Here is a 23,153-nt window from a genome sequence, read left to right on the forward strand (position 1 = left end):
CTCATGGACACTTTCAGCCAGTTATGTCCAACTTCTGGACACGTCATGTGGAGGTGATGGTCACAAATATGTTTAAACACCTTTAAAATGACTAAGAATTCAAATATGCAACTAATACAATTCAAAATTCTGCATAGAACTCATTATACAGGACAAAGGATGTTCAGGATGGGTCTGTCACAATCAAACATCTGCACACACTGCAATGAAAACACATCTGACAACTGTCTCCATGCCTTGTGGTCCTGCACACCTGTCCGCAGGTTCTGGCTTCAGGTATGTGTGGACATGTCAACATGGTTTAAATGTAATATTCCTACAATCCCCGCACTATGTCTACTAGGTGACTTGGGTGACATTAATATGGCAATTAACTCTGCACACATGATACGCACAGCATTATGCATCGCAAAGAAAACTATCCTTGTGAACTGGAAAACCAAAAATAATCTGTGTATTCAGCAGTTTAGGAATCTCTTAGTTGACCACATCAGTAGTGAGACAATGTCTGCCTCCTCAAAGAACCATTTAGCTGGATCTCATTCCCTCTGGTCCCCTGTGCTTAGTTCCATCACTTAGTGTAGGTGGAGGACTGTGACCTCGTTGCTATGGGGGTTTGGGTTGGTGCTCCAGGATGCTGCTGATGGCCCGGGTCATCCCGTGGCCTCGTCTCTGATCCTCCTCCTTCCTCATCCTCTGCATGCTGACTCAGCACTGAGGTGTCCAGTGTGTTTATACACTCAGAGATGCTTTGGTTCAGGTGTGTGTGTTTCTGGTTCTTTGGTTGTTGTTGTGATACATGTTGTTGTTGTTGTCTTGGTTATTTTTTAGGAACTCCTGATGATTGTCTGCTTAGTTTACCTGTAAAAGCTGTAAGAAATTATCTGCTGTGTTTCTGTACAGGTGTAGCTGCTGCTTGTCTGCTGTTAGGTTGGTTTGAAGCTCGTTGCTTCTGTCTGCTGGATCTTTTTCTCCTCTTCCTTTTATCTACTTTCTATTTTACTTCTTCATTATTCTCATTTTTTTATGTCCTTCCGGTCAGGTCCAGCAAGATTACAGAATTTCCATAATACCAAATAAATAAGATAAAACAATATATTTAAACAAATAAAGAAATAAAAAGAGATCATGTAGAGGAGGCATAAAGCTCCTCTTGGCACAACAGACCATCGTTCTGTTTGCTGGACAGGAAAAGGTAGAAAAAAACTTTGATGTAATGCCCAATCAGAAGGCAGGAAGAGAGTGGTCGTCAGTGGTTTTATCTCATTTTTTGCTGCGACACACACATTTCTGGATGCTGTTGCCATGGCAACAGCCTGGCTGCTGCAGCATCGCCCTTGGAGATGAAGACGAGCAGGAGGTGTGTGTGCTGCACTGGTTTTTGCAAGGACGGGGTACAGGTTGATCCTGGTTTGGTTCTCTGACACTCCAATGTGGTATTTGTGTTGAGGTTCTGACCCGATTCTGGTTCAGCCTGAACAGTTGATGTCTGCAGATGGAGTCATGAAGTTCTGATTTCTGTGTAAATCAGTAAACATCAACATGTGTTGGAGCTCATCAACCATCATCCCAGTTGCTATGGAAACTGCATAATGACCCTGAACACAAGGAAGGTGTGTCATCAGATGTCTTTTGATCTAGAACCCTGATCCAAGGTTCTTATCCAGAATCCTGATCCAAAACCCTGTTCCAGGGCCCTGGTACAAGGATCCTGATGCGGGGTTCTGATACAAAATTCTGATCCAGAATCCATTGGATCAGGACTCAGGATCAAGTTTGTGGATCGAGAGTCTGGATTAGGACTTTGGGTCAGGACTTTGGATCAGGTTTCTGGATCAGGACTCTGGACAGGGTTTCTGGATCAGGACTTTACTGACAGTTTTAATGTTTAACTAAGCAGAAAATCTGGAACAGGTCAGGACTGAGGCTCTTCGCCTCCAACCTGGTTTATTTTCTGAACAGACTCTGTTCCCTCAGACAAGGACAACAGACAAGACAGACCAAAACAATGTGATGAGACAGAGTCTAGAGGAAACCTGGAGAAAACCACCTCAGCCCCTCCTGAAGAAACCCCCAAAGCTTCCAGCGAGGACCCACCCCCTTCATCTCATCATCCTCCATCCAGGTCTCCCTCCCTCTCCCCATCCACCCCACCCCTCCTGGACTTCACCTCCCTGATGAAGGAGTTGGTCACTATGGCGACCAAAACTGACTCCATGCCCCAGTCCCATCTTTTCGCCTTGAAACATCCCACTTCATCCTCCCCCCACCAGTTCCCCAGTGAGCTCTGACCAGTCATCCCAGCCCCAGCGCCCACCTCCCCTCCCTCCAGGACGGAACCAAACTCCTCACCTGTCTACAGCCTGATAACAGCCAGCATCTGATGGATCTGTGGATGGATCGGTTTAGGCTGCAGCTATGTGGGTACTCATGGTTCTCCAGGAAAAGCCGGGCCTGACATGCAAGTAGTTTCTCTTATCCCTGTTTTAATAGGCAACAAAAATTCTGATAAATGTTCAGAAAAGCCAGATTCACCCAGTATGTTCTATACATTTATCACATCTTGTGTTCATTCCTCATCAGCCTCAGCCTGCCCAGAACAACACCTGGACAGGTAATGTTTTTAGCACACTGAAGCTAGCTTTGCTAAATGTCACATCTTTGGCTGGAAAAACATCTTAATCAATGATTTTATTACAAAGCACAAAGTTAATGTCTAGTTTTTACCAGAAAGCTGGTCAGACAGAGAAAATGATGCCAGTTCTTATAGAAGCGACCCCTCCAGACTTCAGCTCTGTGGGTGGAGCTAGATCACATCAGAAAGATGGAGGAGGGACTGTTTGCTTTAATGACTCCCTCCAATGCAGCAGGTATCTTAGAAACCTTTTTCTCTCTCCAGATGACCTTCCCTCTCGTGTGGTGGTCCTTAACATATACAGACCACCTAAACACTGAGCAGAGTTTCTGATGACGTTGTGAACTGTTGTCGGTAATCTGTCCACTCTGACGGTGTCGTTGTTGTTGGTGATTCCAACATTCATGCTGAGAACCCGGAGGACAGAGGGACCAGGGAACTGTGTTCTTGGTACCTTTGGTTTAACTCAGCATGTGGACCAGAGGACCCTGTCTGGATCTGGTCGTCTCTAAACATCTGAATGCTTTGAAAACAAAGCTGCAGGTTCACTATGAGATCTATAAAGAGAGGCTGAGGATTTCTAATCTGCAGCTGAGAAAAGCAGACCAGCTTTCTTTACAGAAAAAACTGTCTTCCTGCAGCTACACAACGTCCTGACACTAAATACCTGTTCTCATGTCGACCAGTTAGGTTTCCGGCTACCCCACAGCACTGAGATGCTCTAGTTCAGGTCTTTAATGACATCCGCCTGAGTACAGATAGCTGGAACATTTCAGTCCTGGTACTGCTGGATCTCAGTGCTGCATTTGACACGGTCGACCAGAACATCTCACTAGACCGGCTGGAAAACTCGGTCGGACTTTCTGGTACTGCAATTAACTGGTTTGAGTCCTGTTTAAAACACAGGGACTACTTTGTGTCTATAGGTAACTATAAATCTGAGCGAACCAAAATAACCTGTGGAGTTCCCCAAGGCTCCATCCTGGAGCCACTGCTGTTCAACATCTACATGCTGCCACTCGCTCACATTATGGAAACAACTAAACATGTTACCACAGTTATGCTGATGACACACACATCTACATAACCATTTCACCAGGAGACCACAGTCCGATCCAGACTCTGATCACCTGCATGGATCAGATTAAAGATCAGATGGGCCAGAACTTCCTTCAGTTAAATGAAGACTAAACTGAAAAAATTGTTTTTGGAGCCAAAAGAAGAAAAATTAAAAGTCAGTTCTCAGCTTCAACCAGCAAAGTTCAAAACTACCAACCAAGCCAGAAACCTGGGAGTGGTCCTGGACTCAGACCTGGATTTTAGCAGTTATATTAAGACAGTTGTGAAGTCGGCCTGTAAAGAACATCTGAAGGCTCCTCCCTGAGCCGCCAACTTATCGTGGTGGAGGTGTTTGTGTGTCCTGACGATCCTAGCGGCTATGTTGTTGGGGGCTCGTGCTCCTGGTAGGGTCACCCATGGCAAACAGGTGTCTAGAGGAGGGATCTTCTCTAGACACCTGTGTGTTCACGAGTGAGGGAAGGATGGAGGGAGATGGACAGGCGGATCTGTGCGGTGTCTGCAGCGATGAAGACTCTGCATCGGTCTGTCCTGGTGAAGAAGGAGCTGAGCCAAAAGGCAAAGCTCTCGATTTACCGGTCGATCTACGTTCCTACCCTCACCTATGGTCACGAGCTGTGGGTAGTGACCGAAAGAACAAGATTGCGAATGCAAGCGGCCGAAATTAGTTTTCTCCGCAGGGTGGCCGGGCTCTCCCTTAGAGATAGGGTGAGAAGCTCGGTGATCCGGGAGGGGCTCAGAGTAGAGTCGCTGCTCCTCCACATCGAGAGGAGCCAGATGAGGTGGCTCGGCCATCTGGTTAGGATGCCTCCTGGACGCCTCCCTGGTGAGGTGTTCCGGGCACGTCCCACCGGAAAGAGGGAAGACCTAGGACACACTGGACGGACTACATCTCTCGGCTGGCCTGGGAACGCCTCGGGATCCCTCCGGATGAGCTGGTGAATGTGGCCGGGGAGAGGGAAGTCTGGGTTTCCCTGCTTAGGCAGCTGCCCCCACGACCCGACTCCGGATAAGCGGCAGAAGATGGATGGATCGATGGAACATCTGGAGGATTAAAGGATTGATGACTCAGCAAGATTTAGAAAAATTGGTCCACATTTATCTTTAGTAGAATGGACTACTGTAATGCTGTCCTCACAGGTCTCCCTAAAAAGTTCATCAGACACCTGCAGTTAGTCCAGAACGTTGCTGCTCCAGTCCTCATTAAGACCAGGAAAGTAGATCCTAGAACTCCAGTCCTCAGATCTTTACACTGGCTTCCTGCTGCTAGTTTACAAAGACCTGAATGGTTTAGGACCAGAACCCATTCAGGATCTTCTGGTTGGTTATGAACAAACCAGATCCCTCAGGTCATCAGGGTCAGGTCTACTTTCTGTTCCCAGAGTCAGAACTAAACATGGAGAGGCAGCGTTCAGCTTTTATGTTCCTCACATGTGGAACAAACTCCCAGAAACCTGCAGGTCTGCTGACTCAGCAGTTTTACATCAAAGTTAAAACTTTGTTTGCTGCCTTTTATCAGAACAGCTGTTAATTCTCCACACTGGAACCTTAATTCTGGTTTTTATCTGGTTTGTTTTAGTTTTTTTCTTTTTCTTTTATTCTTTTTAGTTTTTAATGCTCTTATTGCTTCCTGCTCCAGACAGTGATGCTTTTAATGTTTTATGTTAAGAACTGTGTATCGTTTTCTGCATGAAGTGTGACGTACAGATAAACCTGCTTAGCTTTGGAAAATAAACCAGGAGCTGTTAAAAAAAAACAGAGCGATGACGAAGAGTTTTAATTAAGACTTTTTATCCTGACGAGAACAGAGCATGCAGCATCTTCATCTTCACCATCATCTTATTTTTATAGCAGCAATTTCTTTTTTTACACTTCGATCACATGATTCAAGATTAACAAAGTTTTACATTCAGATGGAAACACAGAGTCAGATTTCAGGATGTAAAACCTGGAATCACATGCAAAAACAACAGATTAACAGTAAGGCATCCATCAACACCCAAAAACTCTCATTGGACCTCAGGAGGATTTGGCTCCAGACCAGTTCTGGTTGCTGTGTCTCAATACTCCAGCTTTCAGATTGTTTATACATTTTAAGGAAACTTCTTCGTTCTGTAGAAAGTCAGAATGTTAGCAGGACAACAAACCAAAGTGAACAGTTCACCTTGAAAAGTGTGATCTGAGATGAACAGTTCATTTTGAGATGCCAAGGAATGAACAGTTCAGGGCAAACAGATCTTAGTTCTCAGATGAACAGTTTGTTCTGGAATGTTAAGAGATGACAAGATCAGGATGAAAAGATTATTTTGAGATGAACAATTTAAATGAGCAGTTCATTCTGAAATGAACAGTTCATTTGAGATTAACTGTTTGCTGTGGGATAAACAGTTTATGGTGAACAGCCCATTTTTTACATGAATAGGTCAATCTGAGATGAACAGTTAAATTTGATATTAGCAGTTTTTTTAAGGGATAAACAGTTCAGGATGAACAGTTAATATTTAGATGAACGGTTAATCTTGACATGCAATCTTCAATATGCGATGAACAGTTCATTTTGAGATTAACAATTTATTGTTAGCTGAACCATTCATTCTTGAAGTTTATTTAGATCAACAGTTTAGGATGAACAGTTCATCCTGAGATGAACAGTTCATTTGAGATGAACGGTTTATTGTGGGATAAACAGTTTAAACAGACAGCTCATTTTTACATGAACAGGTCAATCGGAGATGAACAGTTTGTTGTGGGGTGCACAGTTCATTTTAAGATTAACAGTTCATTGTTAGATGAACCATTCATTCTGAATAATGTGTTCTGAGATCAAAAGTTTACGATGAACAGTTCATCCTGAGAAAAACTGTTTCTTATGGGATGAACAGTTCAGGGTGAACAATTCATTTAGAGATGAAGAGTTTGTAGATCAACAGCTCATTCCGAGATTAACAGTATGTTGTGAGATAAACAGTTTAGGGTGAACTGTTCATGAACAATGAACAGTTCATTCTGAGTTCAACAGTTCAGGATGGTCAATTCATTCCTAAAATGAACAATTTAATCTGAGATGAACCGTTTACCGTGAACAGTTTCTTCTGGACTTAACAGTCTTCTGGTCACTCAGGAGAAACAAGAATGATGACTTGGCAGAGGAACATCAGGATGGTCTCACTCTTTAATTTGAAACTGACTGAATCCTCAAAGTTCTGGTTCTACAAACTTCAGTTTGAATCAGCAGGAACATGACCAATCAGAGAGCACGATAAGAATCACTATGGTAACTGAGCCATCACAACACAAAGGCAACAACAGCAACTATAAAACTGGTTCAGGTTCTGCTGTATGGCTCTGGTTCTGGTGTAGGGTTTAGATTCTAAAGTATGTTTCTGTTCTGCTGCATGGTCCTGGTTCTGGTGCAGGGTTCTGTTTCTGTCGCACTGTTCTGGTTCTGGTGCAGGGTTCTGGTTCTGTTGCACTGTTCTGGTGGATGGTTGTGGTGGTTCTTGTTCTGGTTTGGTCCATGTGTAAAACTGTCTCTGTGCTCTCTGATTTTAGGTTATTAGCTGGATGAATTGCCATGGAAATGACCCAGTTTCCTGTCCAGAGAACCAGCACCGTGAACGTTGTCACAGAGCCATGTTGGACCTGTTTCCATGTCCATGGTTCTGGTTCTGGTTAAATCCATTTGATGCATAGTGATATGTCAGAATAAAGCATTCATTTGGAGAGGTGTACACTCTTGTAGTAGTTTTCCTGCTCCGTCTGGTTTTGGATCTCTCGGTCCAGCAGAACCAGTGCCGTCTTGCGCCTCATGGCCATCTGCCTGTGCTGAGCTTCAGCTGACGCCTCCATCTGTGGCAGGCTGGGGTCGATGGCGGTGCTTGGTGAAGCTGATCGGCGTGGGCAGAAGCTGCTGTTGCGGCCAGCTGGGTCAGCCCGGTTCTGGTTGTTTAGGTTGTAGGTATCTCGCAGGTCGTCCCCATTGGACACCAATGCCCATGACCACGGATTTCTGTTACCAGTGAGAGGTGGGGCTTGAGGAGGGTGGGGGACGTGGACTACCGGATGACGGGGGGCGTGGGCATCCACAGTGACAATCCCTGGACCGTCCCACTGGGGCTCAGAGGGGGTCCGGTAACGTGGAGAGTCGGCGGTGGAAGATGGGCCGGAACAGGTGGAGGTGGTCTCTGAAGAAGAGGAGGGGAGAAGGCCCTGCTGTTTCGACATGGCGATGACCTGCATGAGACGCGGCTGACCGCCAGAACCGCGACCCGACCCATCCTTACTGGTCTTCTCCCGGATGGCAAGCCACTTGGCCCGAGTCAGGGCGCTCTTTGGGGACACCGGCGGCGGTCCAGCTTCAGCCATCTGTGGCGGTCTAGGAGTCGGCACGGCTTTGGCGCCACCTGGAGGTGGACTGGGGTTGCGACCTGCATTACCCCTTCCAGACTGGACTGCTGGTTGGTAGATCTGGACCTGAGATCCCCCATCGTCGGTCCCAACAGAACCCCCCTCAGAACTGTCCTCGCCAACTTCATGCTCTGCCTCATCCCGGACGCTCTGGCCTCGCATCTCCATCGACTTCTGCTTCCACTCTGAAACAAGCTGCTGCGACTGCATTGGGTCCAGCGGTATCTGAACTGCCTTCAGTCGTCTCTGAACCAAGTGGACCGGCATGACTGGGTCCTCTGGGTCCTTGTTGGAACAGAACACACCATCCACTTTCATACTGGCCCTGGGCAGCGTGTTACTGAAGGTCAGCATGGTCTCCTTTCCCATGGGACTCCGAGGGGCCAGCAGCTCCACGTCCACACTGGCCCTCTTCAGGCTCCCCATAGAGTCTTTCTCCCTCTGCAGGGGGACCAGGCCCTCCAGCCGGTCGATGGGGGCTGGGGCCGCCGTGATCTCATCATTACTCTCTGAGGCAGAGGCGGGGCCCTTATTGTAGACAGAGTCGTGTCCTCGCTCTGTCAGCGCACGAAGAGGGTCGTCCTTCAGCGGCGGGGGAGGCGGAGGCTGAGCGATGTCATCAGAAGACTTGAAGTTGGCAACAGCATGAAGAGCCTGGAGGAGGAAGACAACATCATCACTGACCTACTGAGACAGTTCTGACGCCTCCAATCAGATCACAGAAACCACTTGTGACCTCACCTCTGATCACATTCGGTGGTTCTTCCAGTATGGTTATTATCTGCAGCTCAGAAACTGCTTTCTTAGAAATGCTCTTTATGGTGTCCATGGAAACCAGATTCTGGTTTCAGAGATCAGTTGGACCTCAGAACGGACAGAGTATTGGGCCAATCAGGCTAGGTGTCAGATCTTACCAGGTAGGCTGCGATGAATCCTCCAATCAAGAAGCCCACGTAGACATCAATGGGATGGCTGCGATGCTGCGTGATCTGAGTCAAACCCGTCAATCCTGCAGCAATGGCAAACCCAAACACCAGAACCGGTTTCAGCAGTTTGGTTCGGGTCGAGATTGTTGAGTTAAAGTACATCTGAAAGAAAAAGAAGCTGAGATCAGCCCACCGGAACCAAATATCCATTAGAACCAAACTTTGATCAGAACCAAACTTCCAGACCGAACGTCCACCAGAACCAAACTTTGATCAGAACCAAACTTCCAGACCGAACGTCCATCGGAAACAAACATCCACTGAAACTGAACGTCTATCAGAACCAAATGTCCATCAGAACCAAATGTCCGTCCAGTGGTGTAGTCTACGTGATACGCAGGTATTTGCCATATACCCACTACAAAAGGTCACAAATTTCCGTATAACCACTAAAAAATGCTCAGAGATGCATATCAACATGTTTCGTGACATAAGTTTCACTTTCCCGCTCATAAATTAGCCATGAAGCCGGCCTGTTTCGACCATCAGGAATTCCGTCAAAAGTGACGTTGAGCCGTCTGTCCTGGTCCTGACCTGCGGTCCTATCAGCTGGTGGCTGGTTGCTAGACAACCGCGATTTAAAGAGTGGTGAGAGGAAGAAGATGCAGCAGCAGCAGAAAAAGAAGAGGAAGAAGATTTTTTTGGGCGGTAAGAGTAGTTAGTGGAGAGGGAATGCAGAGAAAAAACATGAAAAGAAAACAAAGTCAAATCACACTGTTTCAGTGTGTCAGTGAGTGTGTTGCTACTGGTTCGGTTTCCACTGTGATTCAGGGGACACTGCAGTTACACACTTATGGGCGGGAGGAGAGCCTGACGCTGTCGTCCAACCTGGGCCCGTTTCAGAAAGCTGGTTTAGTGAAAACTCTGAGTTGATCTACCCAGAGTTGCGCTTTAAACTCAGTTTAACCTGCTTTCTGAAACGGGCCCCGGTGAGTGGAATTCGTTTGTTAAACAGCAGGTGACTGGCATATTAAATGATATAAAACTAGTTAACTAAAGTGGTGGTTTCATACTGCTGTTCTCTGTGTGTGTGTGTGTGTGTGTGTGTGCTCATAGAAGAAACTTCGACCTGGCCGGTCTTGTGGACTGAGAGTCAGGAAGGAGAATTTAAAAACAGGCATCTTTGGTTAGAGTGGAGAAACGGAAAGTTAGGTAAATGTTGGACATTTAAAGCTGGTAGAAATTATTTAAATGTAAAAAGTTAAAGCTGTATTAGCATGTTATTATAGTTAAATAAAAATGAAGACAAGTCATCTTAAATGTCCATTAACAAGGACACCTTGTACACCATCAAATAAATAACTTACGTGTGTTATGTGTAGTTGTCTCATTATTCAAGCTACTCCATGAGTGGAATGTTTGCCTCTACAGTATATGTTTTCATGAATTTTTATTTATTGAAAATGGATTTGTCTTGTTCTGTCAGTGGCTGTTCAGTGGTTAATTAAAGTGCAGCTGTTAATCAGTTCACATCAAACTTCATTTATAAAGCGCTTTTCTTGCCAAAGGCAACACAAAGTGCTTTGCATGATGAAAAAAATGTATGTATATTAAAGTAGAACAAGCCTTCACACACTATATGACGTAGCAATTTCAAAACACACCCATCATTGTCTCTCACAGTCACACAGACGTCCACATACATACACAAACAGAGCCGTCCCCCCTCCCTACATTATACACAAACATGAACTCCACACTTTCTGTTTCTTAGTAGAAAAATAATAAAAGTAATAAACATCTGGCTTGAAGCCGCTGTGAGGAAACAATATCTTGTGGATCCAGTCACACCAAGAGCCAGCCCACACATTCAGATCAGAGTATACCCACAAGAATAAACTAGACTACACCACTGCGTCCGTCCAAACCAAACGTCTATCAGAACCAAACGTCCATCGAAACAAAACGTCCTCCGGAACCAAACGTCCACTGGAACCAAACGTCCACCAGAACCAAATGTCCATCGAAACAAAACGTCCACTGGAACCAAACGTCCACCAGAACCAAATGTCCATCGAAACAAAACGTCCACTGGAACCAAACGTCCACCATAACCAAACGTCCATCGAAACAAAACGTCCACTGGAACAAAACGTCCACCAGAACCAAACGTCCACTAGAACCAAACGTCCACCAGAACCAAATGTCCATCGAAACAAAACGTCCACTAGAACCAAACGTCCACCAGAACCAAATGTCCATCGAAACAAAATGTCCACTGGAACCAAACGTCCACTGGAACCAAACGTCCACCAGAACCAAATGCCCATCGAAACAAAACGTCCACCGGAACCAAACGTCCACTGGAACCAAACGTCCACCAGAACCAAATGCCCAATGAAACAAAACGTCCATCGGAACCAAACGTCCACTGGAACCAAACGTCCACCAGAACCAAATGCCCATCGAAACAAAACGTCCACCGGAACCAAACGTCCACTGGAACCAAACGTCCACCAGAACCAAATGCCCAATGAAACAAAACGTCCATCGGAACCAAACGTCCACTGGAACCAAACGTCCACTAGAACCAAACGTCCACTAGAACCAAATGTCCATCGAAACAAAATGTCCACTGGAACCAAACGTCCACTGGAACCAAACATCCACCAGAACCAAATGCCCATCGAAACAAAACGTCCACTGGAACAAAACGTCCACCAGAACCAAACGTCCACTAGAACCAAACGTCCACCAGAACCAAATGTCCATCGAAACAAAACGTCCACTAGAACCAAACGTCCACCAGAACCAAATGTCCATCGAAACAAAATGTCCACTGGAACCAAACGTCCACTGGAACCAAACGTCCACCAGAACCAAATGCCCATCGAAACAAAACGTCCACCGGAACCAAACGTCCACTGGAACCAAACGTCCACCAGAACCAAATGCCCATCGAAACAAAACGTCCACCGGAACCAAACGTCCACTGGAACCAAACGTCCACCAGAACCAAATGCCCAATGAAACAAAACGTCCATCGGAACCAAACGTCCACTGGAACCAAACGTCCACTAGAACCAAACGTCCACTAGAACCAAATGTCCATCGAAACAAAATGTCCACTGGAACCAAACGTCCACTGGAACCAAACATCCACCAGAACCAAATGCCCATCGAAACAAAACGTCCACCGGAACCAAACGTCCACTGGAACCAAACGTCCACTAGAACCAAACGTCTATCAGAACCAAACGTCCCCCGGAACCAAACGTCCACTAGAACCAAATGCCCATCGAAACAAAACGTCCACCGGAACCAAACGTCCACTGGAACCAAACGTCCACCAGAACCAAATGCCCAATGAAACAAAACGTCCATCGGAACCAAATGTCCACTGGAACCAAACGTCCACTAGAACCAAACGTCTATCAGAACCAAACGTCCCCCGGAACCAAACGTCCACCAGAACCAAACGTCCACCGGAACCAAACGTCCACCAGAACCAAATGTCCACCACAACCAAACGTCCACCAGAACAAAACGTCCACCGGAAACAAACGTCCACTGGAACCAAACGTCCACCAGAACCAAATGCCCAATGAAACAAAACGTCCATCGGAACCAAACGTCCACTGGAACCAAACGTCCACCAGAACCAAATGCCCATCGAAACAAAACGTCCACCGGAACCAAACGTCCACTGGAACCAAACGTCCACCAGAACCAAATGCCCAATGAAACAAAACGTCCATCGGAACCAAACGTCCACTGGAACCAAACGTCCACTAGAACCAAACGTCCACTAGAACCAAATGTCCATCGAAACAAAATGTCCACTGGAACCAAACGTCCACTGGAACCAAACATCCACCAGAACCAAATGCCCATCGAAACAAAACGTCCACTGGAACAAAACGTCCACCAGAACCAAACGTCCACTAGAACCAAACGTCCACCAGAACCAAATGTCCATCGAAACAAAACGTCCACTAGAACCAAACGTCCACCAGAACCAAATGTCCATCGAAACAAAATGTCCACTGGAACCAAACGTCCACTGGAACCAAACGTCCACCAGAACCAAATGCCCATCGAAACAAAACGTCCACCGGAACCAAACGTCCACTGGAACCAAACGTCCACCAGAACCAAATGCCCAATGAAACAAAACGTCCATCGGAACCAAACGTCCACTGGAACCAAACGTCCACTAGAACCAAACGTCCACTAGAACCAAATGTCCATCGAAACAAAATGTCCACTGGAACCAAACGTCCACTGGAACCAAACATCCACCAGAACCAAATGCCCATCGAAACAAAACGTCCACCGGAACCAAACGTCCACTGGAACCAAACGTCCACTAGAACCAAACGTCTATCAGAACCAAATGTCCATCGAAACAAAATGTCCACTGGAACCAAACGTCCACTGGAACCAAACATCCACCAGAACCAAATGCCCATCGAAACAAAACGTCCACCGGAACCAAACGTCCACTGGAACCAAACGTCCACCAGAACCAAATGCCCAATGAAACAAAACGTCCATCGGAACCAAATGTCCACTGGAACCAAACGTCCACTAGAACCAAACGTCTATCAGAACCAAACGTCCCCCGGAACCAAACGTCCACCAGAACCAAACGTCCACCGGAACCAAACGTCCACCAGAACCAAATGTCCACCACAACCAAACGTCCACCAGAACAAAACGTCCACCGGAAACAAACGTCCACTGGAACCAAAAGTCCACCAGAACCAAATGTCCATCGAAACAAAACGTCCATCGGAACCAAACGTCCACCAGAACCAAATGTCCATCGAAACAAAACGTCCACCGGAACCAAACGTCCATCGAAACAAAACGTCCACCGGAACCAAACGTCCACCGGAACCAAACGTCCACCAGAACCAAACGTCCACTGGAACCAAACGCCCATCGAAACCAAACGTCCACCAGAACCAAACGTCCACTGGAAACAAACGTCCACCAGAACTATATGCCCATTGAAAGAAAACGTCCTTCGGAACCAAACATCCACCGGAACCAAACGTCTACCGGAACCAAACGTCCACCAGAACCAAACGTATTTTAGAACCAAACGTCCACCGGAACCAAACGTCTACCAGAACCAAACGTCCACCAGAACCAAATGTCCACCGGAACCAAACGTCCACCAGAACCAAATGTCCACCAGAATCAAACGTCCACCGGAACCAAACGTCCACCAGAACCAAATGTCCACCGGAACCAAACGTCCACTGGAACCAAACGTCCACCAGAACCAAATGTCCATCGAAACAAAACGTCCACTGGAACCAAACGTCCACCAGAACCAAATGTCCATAGAAACAAAACGTCCACTGGAACCAAACGTCTATCAGAACCAAACGTCCCCCGGAACCAAACGTCCACCGGAACCAAACGTCCATCGGAACCAAACGTCCACCGGAACCAAACGTCCACCGGAACCAAACGTCCATCGGAACCAAACATCCATCGGAACCAAAAGTCCATCGGAACAAAACGTTCATCAGAACCAAACGTCCATCGGAACCAAACATCTATCAAAACCAAACGTCCATCAGAACCAAACGCCCATCGGAACCAAACGTCTACCGGAACCAAACGTCCATTAGAACCAAACATTCACTAGAACCAAACATCCTCCAGCCTGCCTGGTTCCTGTAGTCAGGACGAGACCTGGACTGTAATTGGACAACACTGACACCATAATCTTCTTCATTCCTAACACCTCAAGTGGTGGGTCCAAGGGTTTTGGAGTTTTTCTGTACTCAGTACAGGAACGGACGCAAGCTGACATCAGATTGAGCAAAACCCATCACTGATCAATACATCAAGTCTGACAGAAGCTGAAACTGTGATGTGTCAGGTAATTCAGTGTAACCATCACTCAGTCACATAACTACACATCTACACTATGACTGTAGCCCCTCCCATCAGCTGTAGTCCCTCCCATCAGCTGTAGCCCCTCCCATCAGCTGTAGCCCCTCCCATCAGCTGTCATGGGGTCTGTTCTGATCTCTGAAAGATGTCACACGCTTACTTTTAAATTATCCTGTCATCACAAGAAAATGATCCACGTTGTGTTGCGATAACGATAACGGCCGGTCTCGAATTCTGTATCTTTGATATAAACAATGAATAAAACTTTAATAACACAACCTTTTATAATCACTAAGTTGACCTTGAACAGAAGCTCAGTTATTCTAAAACAGGGGTGCCCAAGTCCGGTCCTTAAGATCTACCATCCTGCAACTTTTAGATGCAACCCTGAACACACCTGAATCAAGTGACTGGCTTGTTACCAGGCCTCTGCAGAGCTGAATGACATGCAGATGACATCTGATTCAAGTGTGTTGGAGAAGGGTTGTATCTAAACGTTGGGGGGTTGGTAGATCTCGAGGACTGAACTTGGGCACCCCTGGCCTAAATTAAGCTTTTGGTTAATCACTGTGATGAATGAATCATGTGGGTGCACTTTGCTGTATATTACGCTTTATTTAATGTATTTATTTAAATGATTTCTCTCTGTTCAATAAAGACCCAGTTTGTGCAGAGTGATGCCGCTTGTTTTGGTGGTGGTGTGGGCAGGGGTTGCCCAGGGCGTAAAACAAGTCAGGACCAGCACTGATCCAGCTGAGTCAGCAGTCCTAGCATAGATCTAGTCCTCAGCTGGTAAAAGGCTGATCTGGTTCCTGCTGTTAGTGACTGATGCATTCATTGGTTTTAACATTTTTATAAAACACTCAAAAACCAAGTTCAACTTACAGAAATATAAACAGCAGCAAAGGCGGACAGAGTGGCATGCTGGGAAGGAAACGTTCTCCTGTTGGGAAGAGACAAATCTGCCATCAGTTGTCAGCTTCTACCTGATCATGGACACAACAAACACAAACATACAGCAGAGCTGGCACCTGGCAGCCATGATGGCGTGCTGGTCATGTCCCGAGCAGATGTCTTTGGTGATGTAGGCGTTTTTATCACATGACACGCCTGCCAGAGTGTAGTTGGGTTTACAGACAGTGAGGAAGAAAGGGGCGTGGTAACCCGTTGACAGCTGGATGATGTCGGTTAGTAATGCCGTTGCGCACAACCCAAAGACGTGGACACCTGTAGATGGAGACAGACATCAGTCCACAGAGACACAGTCAGGTGAAGGGTCAACAGGTGCGTCTGCATAACCGTACCCACAAAACGGACAGTCCTCCTCAGGAAGGAGTTGAAGCTGCAGCCTCCAGCGTTAATGCTTCCTTCGTTTCTACGGATCTTCATTCGGCACTGCAGGCAGTACATCACTCCTTCAACCAACATGATCTGGTACACAAAACAAACGCACCCTGAGCAGCTGACAGCAGCCTCATTAAACGGACCTGGAGTCGATGATTAGGACAATCATCATGATAATGTTGTTGATCATGATTATCATCCATCCATCCATCCATCCATTATCTTGACCGCTTATTCCATTTCGGGTCGCGGGTGAGCTGGAGCCTATCCCAGCATTTTAACAGGTGAGAGGCAGGGTACACCCTGGACAGGTCACCAGTCTGTCGCAGGGCCAACACAGATAGAGACAAACAACCATTCACACACACACTCACTCCTACGGAGAATTTAGAGTGTCCAATTAACCTAACATGCATGTCTTTGGACGGTGGGATCATGATAATGATAATAATAATAACAAAAATGATAATGAAAATTATGATAATAATAATGATGATGATGATGAGATAACCTTCCAGGTCAGGATGCAGTCCAGAGATATTAGCTCATTGTGATGTTTGTCTTAAATGAGAAGATCTGTAAGAATAATTGATAAGTGATGACGAGGATACCGAAGCAGCTGGGCCGGCGAAGGCGAGGCTCAGCAGCATCAGCAGTGGGATCAGCTCATCTCCTCCATCCACATACGGCATGCTGAGGTCTCTGTCGTTGCAGCGGAAACCCACCTGAGCCGGCTGGACCACATCTGTCAGCTCCAGGAAATACAGCGACACCATAGAAGAAGCCACGATGGGCAGCTGCACACAAACAAGTAAACAAACAACAAATTTGTACAGTCACCAGTCAGTGGTTACCATCCACAGTGATGATGGTCGGACTGAAGGCAGCCACACATCTGGAACCCAGCAGCAAAGTATAAAGACATTTAATCAAGTTTAAACAGCACACCTGAAAAAATGTGTCATGTGAGTGTGTGTCATGTGACTGTGTGTCATGTCACTGTTTCTCGCCTCCACAAAGTAAAAACATGGCAGGAGAGTCAGGCTGTCTTTGGGAGGTTTCTTCTTCATCTTCTCTGTAGAGGAGTTCATCATCATCATCATCAACCTGTAACACACACATTAAATTATTTTTATAAAAACCATCTTTCAGTAAGCAGACACACCGATGGGACGTGCTGGAACCTGCTAGACTTGATGGACCTACTAGATGTGCTGGACCTGCTAGACTTGATGGACCTGCTAGATGTGCTGGACCTGCTAGACGTGCTGGACCTGCTAGACTTGTCGGACTTGCTAGACGTGGTGGACCTGCTAGACTTGTCGGACCTGCTAGACGCGCTGGACCTGCTAGACTTGTCGGACCTGCTAGACGTGTTGGACCTGCTACACGTGCCGGACCTGCTAGACGTGCTGGACCTGCTAGACGTGTTAGACATGCTAGACACGCTGGACCTGCTACATTTGTCGGACCTGCTAGAAGGCGCTGGACCTGCTAGACGTGCTGGACCTGCTAGACTTGTCGGACCTGCTAGACGTGTTGGACCTGCTACACGTGCTGGACCTGCAAGACTTGTCGGACCTGCTACATGTGCTGGACCTGCTAGACGTGTTGGACCTGCTAGACGTGCTGGACCTGCTAGACTTGTCGGACCTGCTAGACGTGGTGGACCTGCTAGACTTGTCGGACCTGCTAGACACGCTGGACCTGCTAGACTTGTCGGACCTGCTAGACCTGCTACATTTGTCGGACCTGCTAGACGTGTTGGACATGCTAGACTTGTTAGACATGCAAGACACGCTGGACCTGCTAGACCTGCTACATTTGTCGGACCTGCTAGAAGGCGCTGGACCTGCTAGACGTGCTGGACCTGCTACACTTGTCGGACCTGCTAGACGTGTTGGACCTGCTACACGTGCTGGACCTGCAAGATTTGTCGGACCTGCTAGATGTGCTGGACCTGCTAGACGTGCTGGTCCTGCTAGACGTGTTGGACCTGCTAGACGTGCTGGACCTGCAAGACTTGTCAGACCTGCTAGACGTGTTGGACCTGCTAGACGTGCTGGACCTGCTAGACTTGTCGGACCTGCTAGACTTGTCGGACCTGCTAGACTTGATGGACCTGCTAGATGTGCTGGACCTGCTAGACGTGCCGGACCTGCTAGACTTGTCGGACCTGCTAGACGTGGTGGACCTGCTAGACTTGTCGGACCTGCTAGACACGCTGGACCTGCTAGACTTGTCGGACCTGCTAGACCTGCTATATTTGTCGGACCTGCTAGACGTGTTGGACATGCTAGACTTGTTAGACATGCTAGACACGCTGGACCTGTTAGACCTGCTACATTTGTCGGACCTGCTAGAAGGAGCTGGACCTGCTAGACGTGCTGGACCTGCTAGACTTGTCGGACCTGCTAGACGTGTTGGACCTGCTACACGTGCTGGACCTGCAAGACTTGTCGGACCTGCTAGATGTGCTGGACCTGCTAGACGTGCTGGTCCTGCTAGACTTGTCGGACCTGCTAGATGTGTTGGACCTGCTAGACTTGTTGGACCTGCTAAACGTGCTGGACCTGGTAGACTTGTTGGACCTGCTAGACATGCTGGACCTGCTAGACTTGTTGGACCTGCTAGATGTGTTGGACCTGCTACAAGTGCTGGACCTGCTAGACTTGTCGGACCTGCTAGATGTGCTGGACCTGCTAGACGTGCTGGTCCTGCTAGACTTGTCGGACCTGCTAGATGTGTTGGACCTGCTAGACTTGTTGGACCTGCTAAACGTGCTGGACCTGGTAGACTTGTTGGACCTGCTAGACATGCTGGACCTGCTAGATGTGTTGGACCTGCTACAAGTGCTGGACCTGCTAGACTTGTCAGACCTGCTAGATGTGCTGGACCTGCTACATGTGCTTGTCCTGCTAGACTTGTCGGACCTGCTAGACTTGTCGGACCTGCTAGACGTGTCGTACCTGCTAAACGTGCTGGACCTGGTAGACTTGTTGGACCTGCTAGACATGCTGGACCTGCTAGACTTGTTGGACCTGCTAGACGTGTTGGTCCTGCTACAAGTGCTGGACCTGCTAGACTTGTCAGACCTGCTAGATGTGCTGGACCTGCTACATGTGCTTGTCCTGCTAGACTTGTCGGACCTGCTAGACTTGTCGGACCTACTAGACGTGTCGTACCTGCTAGACGTGTCGTACCTGCTAAACGTGCTGGACCTGGTAGACTTGTTGGACCTGCTAGACTTGTTGGACCTGCTAGACGTGTTGGACCTGCTACAAGTGCTGGACCTGCTAGACTTGTCAGACCTGCTAGATGTGCTGGACCTGCTACATGTGCTTGTCCTGCTAGACTTGTCGGACCTGCTAGACGTGTTGGACCTGCAAGACTTGATGGACCTGCTAGAAGTGCTGGACCTGCTAGACTTGATGGACCTGCTAGACTTGTCGGACCTGCTAGACGTGCTGGACCTGCTAGACTTGTCGGACCTGCTAGACCTGCTACATTTGTCGGACCTGCTAGACGTGTTGGACCTGCTAGACTTGTTAGACATGCTAGACACGCTGGACCTGCTAGACCTGCTACATTTGTCGGACCTGGTAGACATGCTGGACCTGCTAGACTTGTTGGACCTGCTAGACGTGTTGGACCTGCTAGATGTGCTGGACCTGCTACATGTGCTTGTCCTGCTAGACTTGTCGGACCTGCTAGAAGTGTTGGACCTGCTAGACTTGATGGACCTGCTAGATGTGCTGGACCTGCTAGAAGTGCTGGACCTGCTAGACTTGATGGACCTGCTAGACTTGTCGGACCTGCTAGACATGCTGGACCTGCTAGACTTGTCGGACCTGCTATATTTGTCGGACCTGCTAGACGTGTTGGACCTGCTAGACTTGTTAGACATGCTAGACACGCTGGACCTGCTAGATCTGCTACATTTTTCGGACCTGGTAGACTTGTCGGACCTGCTAGACATGCTGGACCTGCTAGACTTGTCGGACCTGCTAGACATGCTGGACCTGGTAGACTTGTCGGACCTGTTAGACATGCTGGACCTGCTAGACATGCTGGACCTGCTAATCTTGTCGGACCTGCTAGACTTGATGGACCTGCTAGACTTGATGGACTTGCTAGACTTGTCGGACCTGCTAGACGTGTTGGACCTGCTAAACTTGATTGACTTGCTACACGTGCTGGTCCTGCTAGACATGCTGGACCTGCTAGACTTGTTGGACCTGCTAGACTTGATGAACTTGCTAGACTTGTTGGACCTGCTAAACTTGACTGACTTGCTACACGTGCTGGTCCTGCTAGACTTGATGGACCTGCTAGACACGCTGGACCTACGAAGAAATGTCTGCATGATGATCTCTGGTCTTTTGCAGGTTTGAATGAACTTTATTTAAAGCGATTTCTGACAAACTGCAGGTTCGTCTTCATCATGTTACAGTTTACACACAGAACACAGCTCCTCCAGCCGCGCGTGCAGTCTGCTGGATTGCAGGCATCTCACTGCGGTTCGGTTCGGATCGACAAGAAACCGGCATGTTCGTGGTTTTATTCTGTCACAGTTCTCATGTTGCCCACGCACACCCAGCCGCACCAGAACCAGACGATCCTACCTTGGTCCAGTTAACCGGCTTCGATCCAGCTCTTCTGCTGCAGAGTCAGAACCGACGGATCCGGGTTACAGCAGAGCGGTTCCGTCAGCCTGGGCCGGTTCTGCCAGGCTAGTCTCCTGTTCCGTAAGACCCGGTTCTCTACAAATGGCTCGTCTCGCGCTGCTGTTGCTCGTGAGGAGAGAGCAGCTCTATAAACGGTGCGCGTGTGTGGGGGTGTGTGAGCTCTGCAGCGAAGACGAAAAACACAAACCGGAAATGCGTTGCGTGACGTTACAACCCTCACCTGTCCTGCAGAACAAACACCGGAAACGACCAGACCTGCTCTCCGCGCGCTTTTTACCTGTTTGTTTTACAAGTTTGGTGTAAGCAGACCGCAGATCAACACACCTCAGCGTCCACAGGTCGGAGCCGGACCAAACTTCTGGCCCAGGTTCTGCTGGGGTCAGAGGTGATTAATGAAGCCTCCCGCCCCCCTTACTTGGCCCTGACGATTCGGTTCTGATAGAAAGTTTTTCATAAAATACTAAACAAACACACACACACAAAATCGAGAGTCATCTTCATCAGATTATTCCCTTTCCTGGATTTTTGCAGATGTGGAGCACCCAGCTCAGGCCCGGTTCTGATTCAGCTCAGCCCAGTTCAGGTGTGATTCAGGCCTGGTTCAGATCCAGCTCATCGGTTATGTCAGTGAGATCAGCCTGCTCGCCATAGTTTAAACTTAAAATGACTGGAATCAAAGACGTGTCTTCCCTCTGGGAGTTTCAGGTTATTAAGCAAAGACCATCAGTGAGCCTGCCTGTACGTGATAAAGTTTGCTGAATCTGAATCAGACCCAGCGCAGCCCAGTTCAGGTCCAGTTCAGGTCCAGCTCTGGCCTGCTTCAGGTCCATGTCTGATCCAGTTTAGGCCCAGACCTGCAGCTGTTGACTGAATTACTGCAGACTGAATTGGGTAACACTGGTTAATTTTATGGGGTAACTGGTAACACTGGTTAATTTTATGGGGTAACTGGTAACACTGGTTAATTTTATGGGGTAACTGGAAACACTGGTTAATTTTATGGGGTAACTGGGTAACACTGGTTAATTTTATGGGGTAACTGGTAACACTGGTTAATTTTATGGGGTAACTGGTAACACTGGTTAATTTTATGGGGTAACTGGAAACACTGGTTAATTTTATGGGGTAACTGGGTAACACTGGTTAATTTTATGGGGTAACTGGAAACACTGGTTAACATTATGGGGTAACTGGGTAACACTGGTTAACTTTATGGGGTAACTGGAAACACTGGTTAATTTTATGGGGTAACTGGGTAACACTGGTTAATTTTATGGGGTAACTGGGTAACACTGGTTAACTTTATGGGGTAACTGGAAACACTGGTTAATTTTATGGGGTAACTGGTAACACTGGTTAACTTTATGGGGTAACTGGAAATACTGGTTAATTTTATGGGGTAACTGGGTAACACTGGTTAATTTTATGGGGTAACTGGTAACACTGGTTAATTTTATGGGGTAACTGGAAACACTGCTTAATTTTATGGGGTAACTGGAAACACTGCTTAATTTTATGGGGTAACTGGAAACACTGGTTAATTTTATGGGGTAACTGGTAACACTGGTTAATTTTATGGGGTAACTGGTAACACTGGTTAATTTTATGGGGTAACTGGAAACACTGGTTAATTTTATGGGGTAACTGGTAACACTGGTTAATTTTATGGGGTAACTGGTAACACTGGTTAATTTTATGGGGTAACTGGAAATACTGGTTAATTTTATGGGGTAACTGGAAACACTGGTTAATTTTATGGGGTAACTGGTAACACTGGTTAATTTTATGGGGTAACTGGTAACACTGGTTAATTTTATGGGGTAACTGGAAATACTGGTTAATTTTATGGGGTAACTGGAAACACTGGTTAATTTTATGGGGTAACTGGAAACACTGGTTAATTTTATGGGGTAACTGGGAAACACTGGTTAATTTTATGGGGTAACTGGTAACACTGGTTAATTTTATGGGGTTACTGGAAACACTGGTTAATTTTATGGGGTAACTGGGTAACACTGGTTAATTTTATGGGGTAACTGGGTAACACTGGTTAACTTTATGGGGTAACTGGAAACACTGGTTAATTTTATGGGGTAACTGGAAACACTGGTTAATTTTATGGGGTAACTGGGTAACACTGGTTAATTTTATGGGGTAACT

The 23,153-nt window shown here is 47.2% G+C and overlaps 2 protein-coding genes across 2 annotated transcripts; both read right to left on the bottom strand.

Annotated features, from left to right (window-relative positions):
• Positions 1 to 5,474: 5,474 nt before the first annotated feature.
• Positions 5,475 to 21,184, bottom strand: plppr3b (phospholipid phosphatase related 3b). The gene is made up of 8 exons (XM_042006062.1): positions 20,931 to 21,184; positions 17,316 to 17,412; positions 16,917 to 17,102; positions 16,266 to 16,392; positions 15,993 to 16,188; positions 15,847 to 15,904; positions 9,034 to 9,207; positions 5,475 to 8,773 (listed from the first exon to the last, which is right to left on the bottom strand). The coding sequence occupies exons 2-8, from the start codon at positions 17,406 to 17,408 to the stop codon at positions 7,427 to 7,429; spliced, it is 2,181 nt and encodes a 726-aa protein (XP_041861996.1). The 5' UTR covers positions 17,409 to 17,412; positions 20,931 to 21,184; the 3' UTR covers positions 5,475 to 7,426.
• On the bottom strand, positions 17,438 to 20,635 carry LOC121652998 (uncharacterized serine-rich protein C215.13-like). Its single transcript, XM_042006178.1, has 13 exons — positions 20,598 to 20,635; positions 20,400 to 20,453; positions 20,274 to 20,345; positions 20,103 to 20,156; positions 20,031 to 20,066; positions 19,914 to 19,976; positions 19,761 to 19,805; positions 18,690 to 18,752; positions 18,347 to 18,562; positions 18,167 to 18,229; positions 17,923 to 18,039; positions 17,616 to 17,723; positions 17,438 to 17,561 (listed from the first exon to the last, which is right to left on the bottom strand). The coding sequence occupies exons 3-13, from the start codon at positions 20,318 to 20,320 to the stop codon at positions 17,438 to 17,440; spliced, it is 936 nt and encodes a 311-aa protein (XP_041862112.1). The 5' UTR covers positions 20,321 to 20,345; positions 20,400 to 20,453; positions 20,598 to 20,635.
• Positions 21,185 to 23,153: the final 1,969 nt, after the last annotated feature.

The sequence above is a fragment of the Melanotaenia boesemani genome, chromosome 14 (genome assembly GCF_017639745.1).
Source record: "Melanotaenia boesemani isolate fMelBoe1 chromosome 14, fMelBoe1.pri, whole genome shotgun sequence".
NCBI lineage: Eukaryota > Metazoa > Chordata > Actinopteri > Atheriniformes > Melanotaeniidae > Melanotaenia > Melanotaenia boesemani.

What these genes read in the sequence shown, in the direction of transcription:
- plppr3b (XM_042006062.1), bottom strand. Translation starts at nt 17,408, where the DNA reads ATGATGATGATGATGAACTCCTCTACAGAGAAGATGAAGAAGAAACCT. An exon ending in CATGTTTTTACTTTGTGGAG is followed by an intron (nt 17,103 to 17,315) that starts GCGAGAAACAGT and finishes GTTTGTGTGCAG; the next exon opens with CTGCCCATCGTGGCTTCTTC. An exon ending in TTGCTGCTGTTTATATTTCT is followed by an intron (nt 9,208 to 15,846) that starts GTAAGTTGAACT and finishes TTTTTCTTTCAG; the next exon opens with ATGTACTTTAACTCAACAAT.
- LOC121652998 (XM_042006178.1), bottom strand. Translation starts at nt 20,320, where the DNA reads ATGTCTAGCAGGTCCGACAAGTCTAGCAGGTCCAGCATGTCTAGCAG. An exon ending in AGGTCCAGCATGTCTAGCAG is followed by an intron (nt 20,157 to 20,273) that starts GTCCGACAAGTC and finishes CAAATATAGCAG; the next exon opens with GTCCGACAAGTCTAGCAGGT. An exon ending in AGGTCCAGCACGTCTAGCAG is followed by an intron (nt 17,724 to 17,922) that starts GTCCAACACGTC and finishes CACGTCTAGCAG; the next exon opens with GTCCAGCACGTCTAGCAGGT.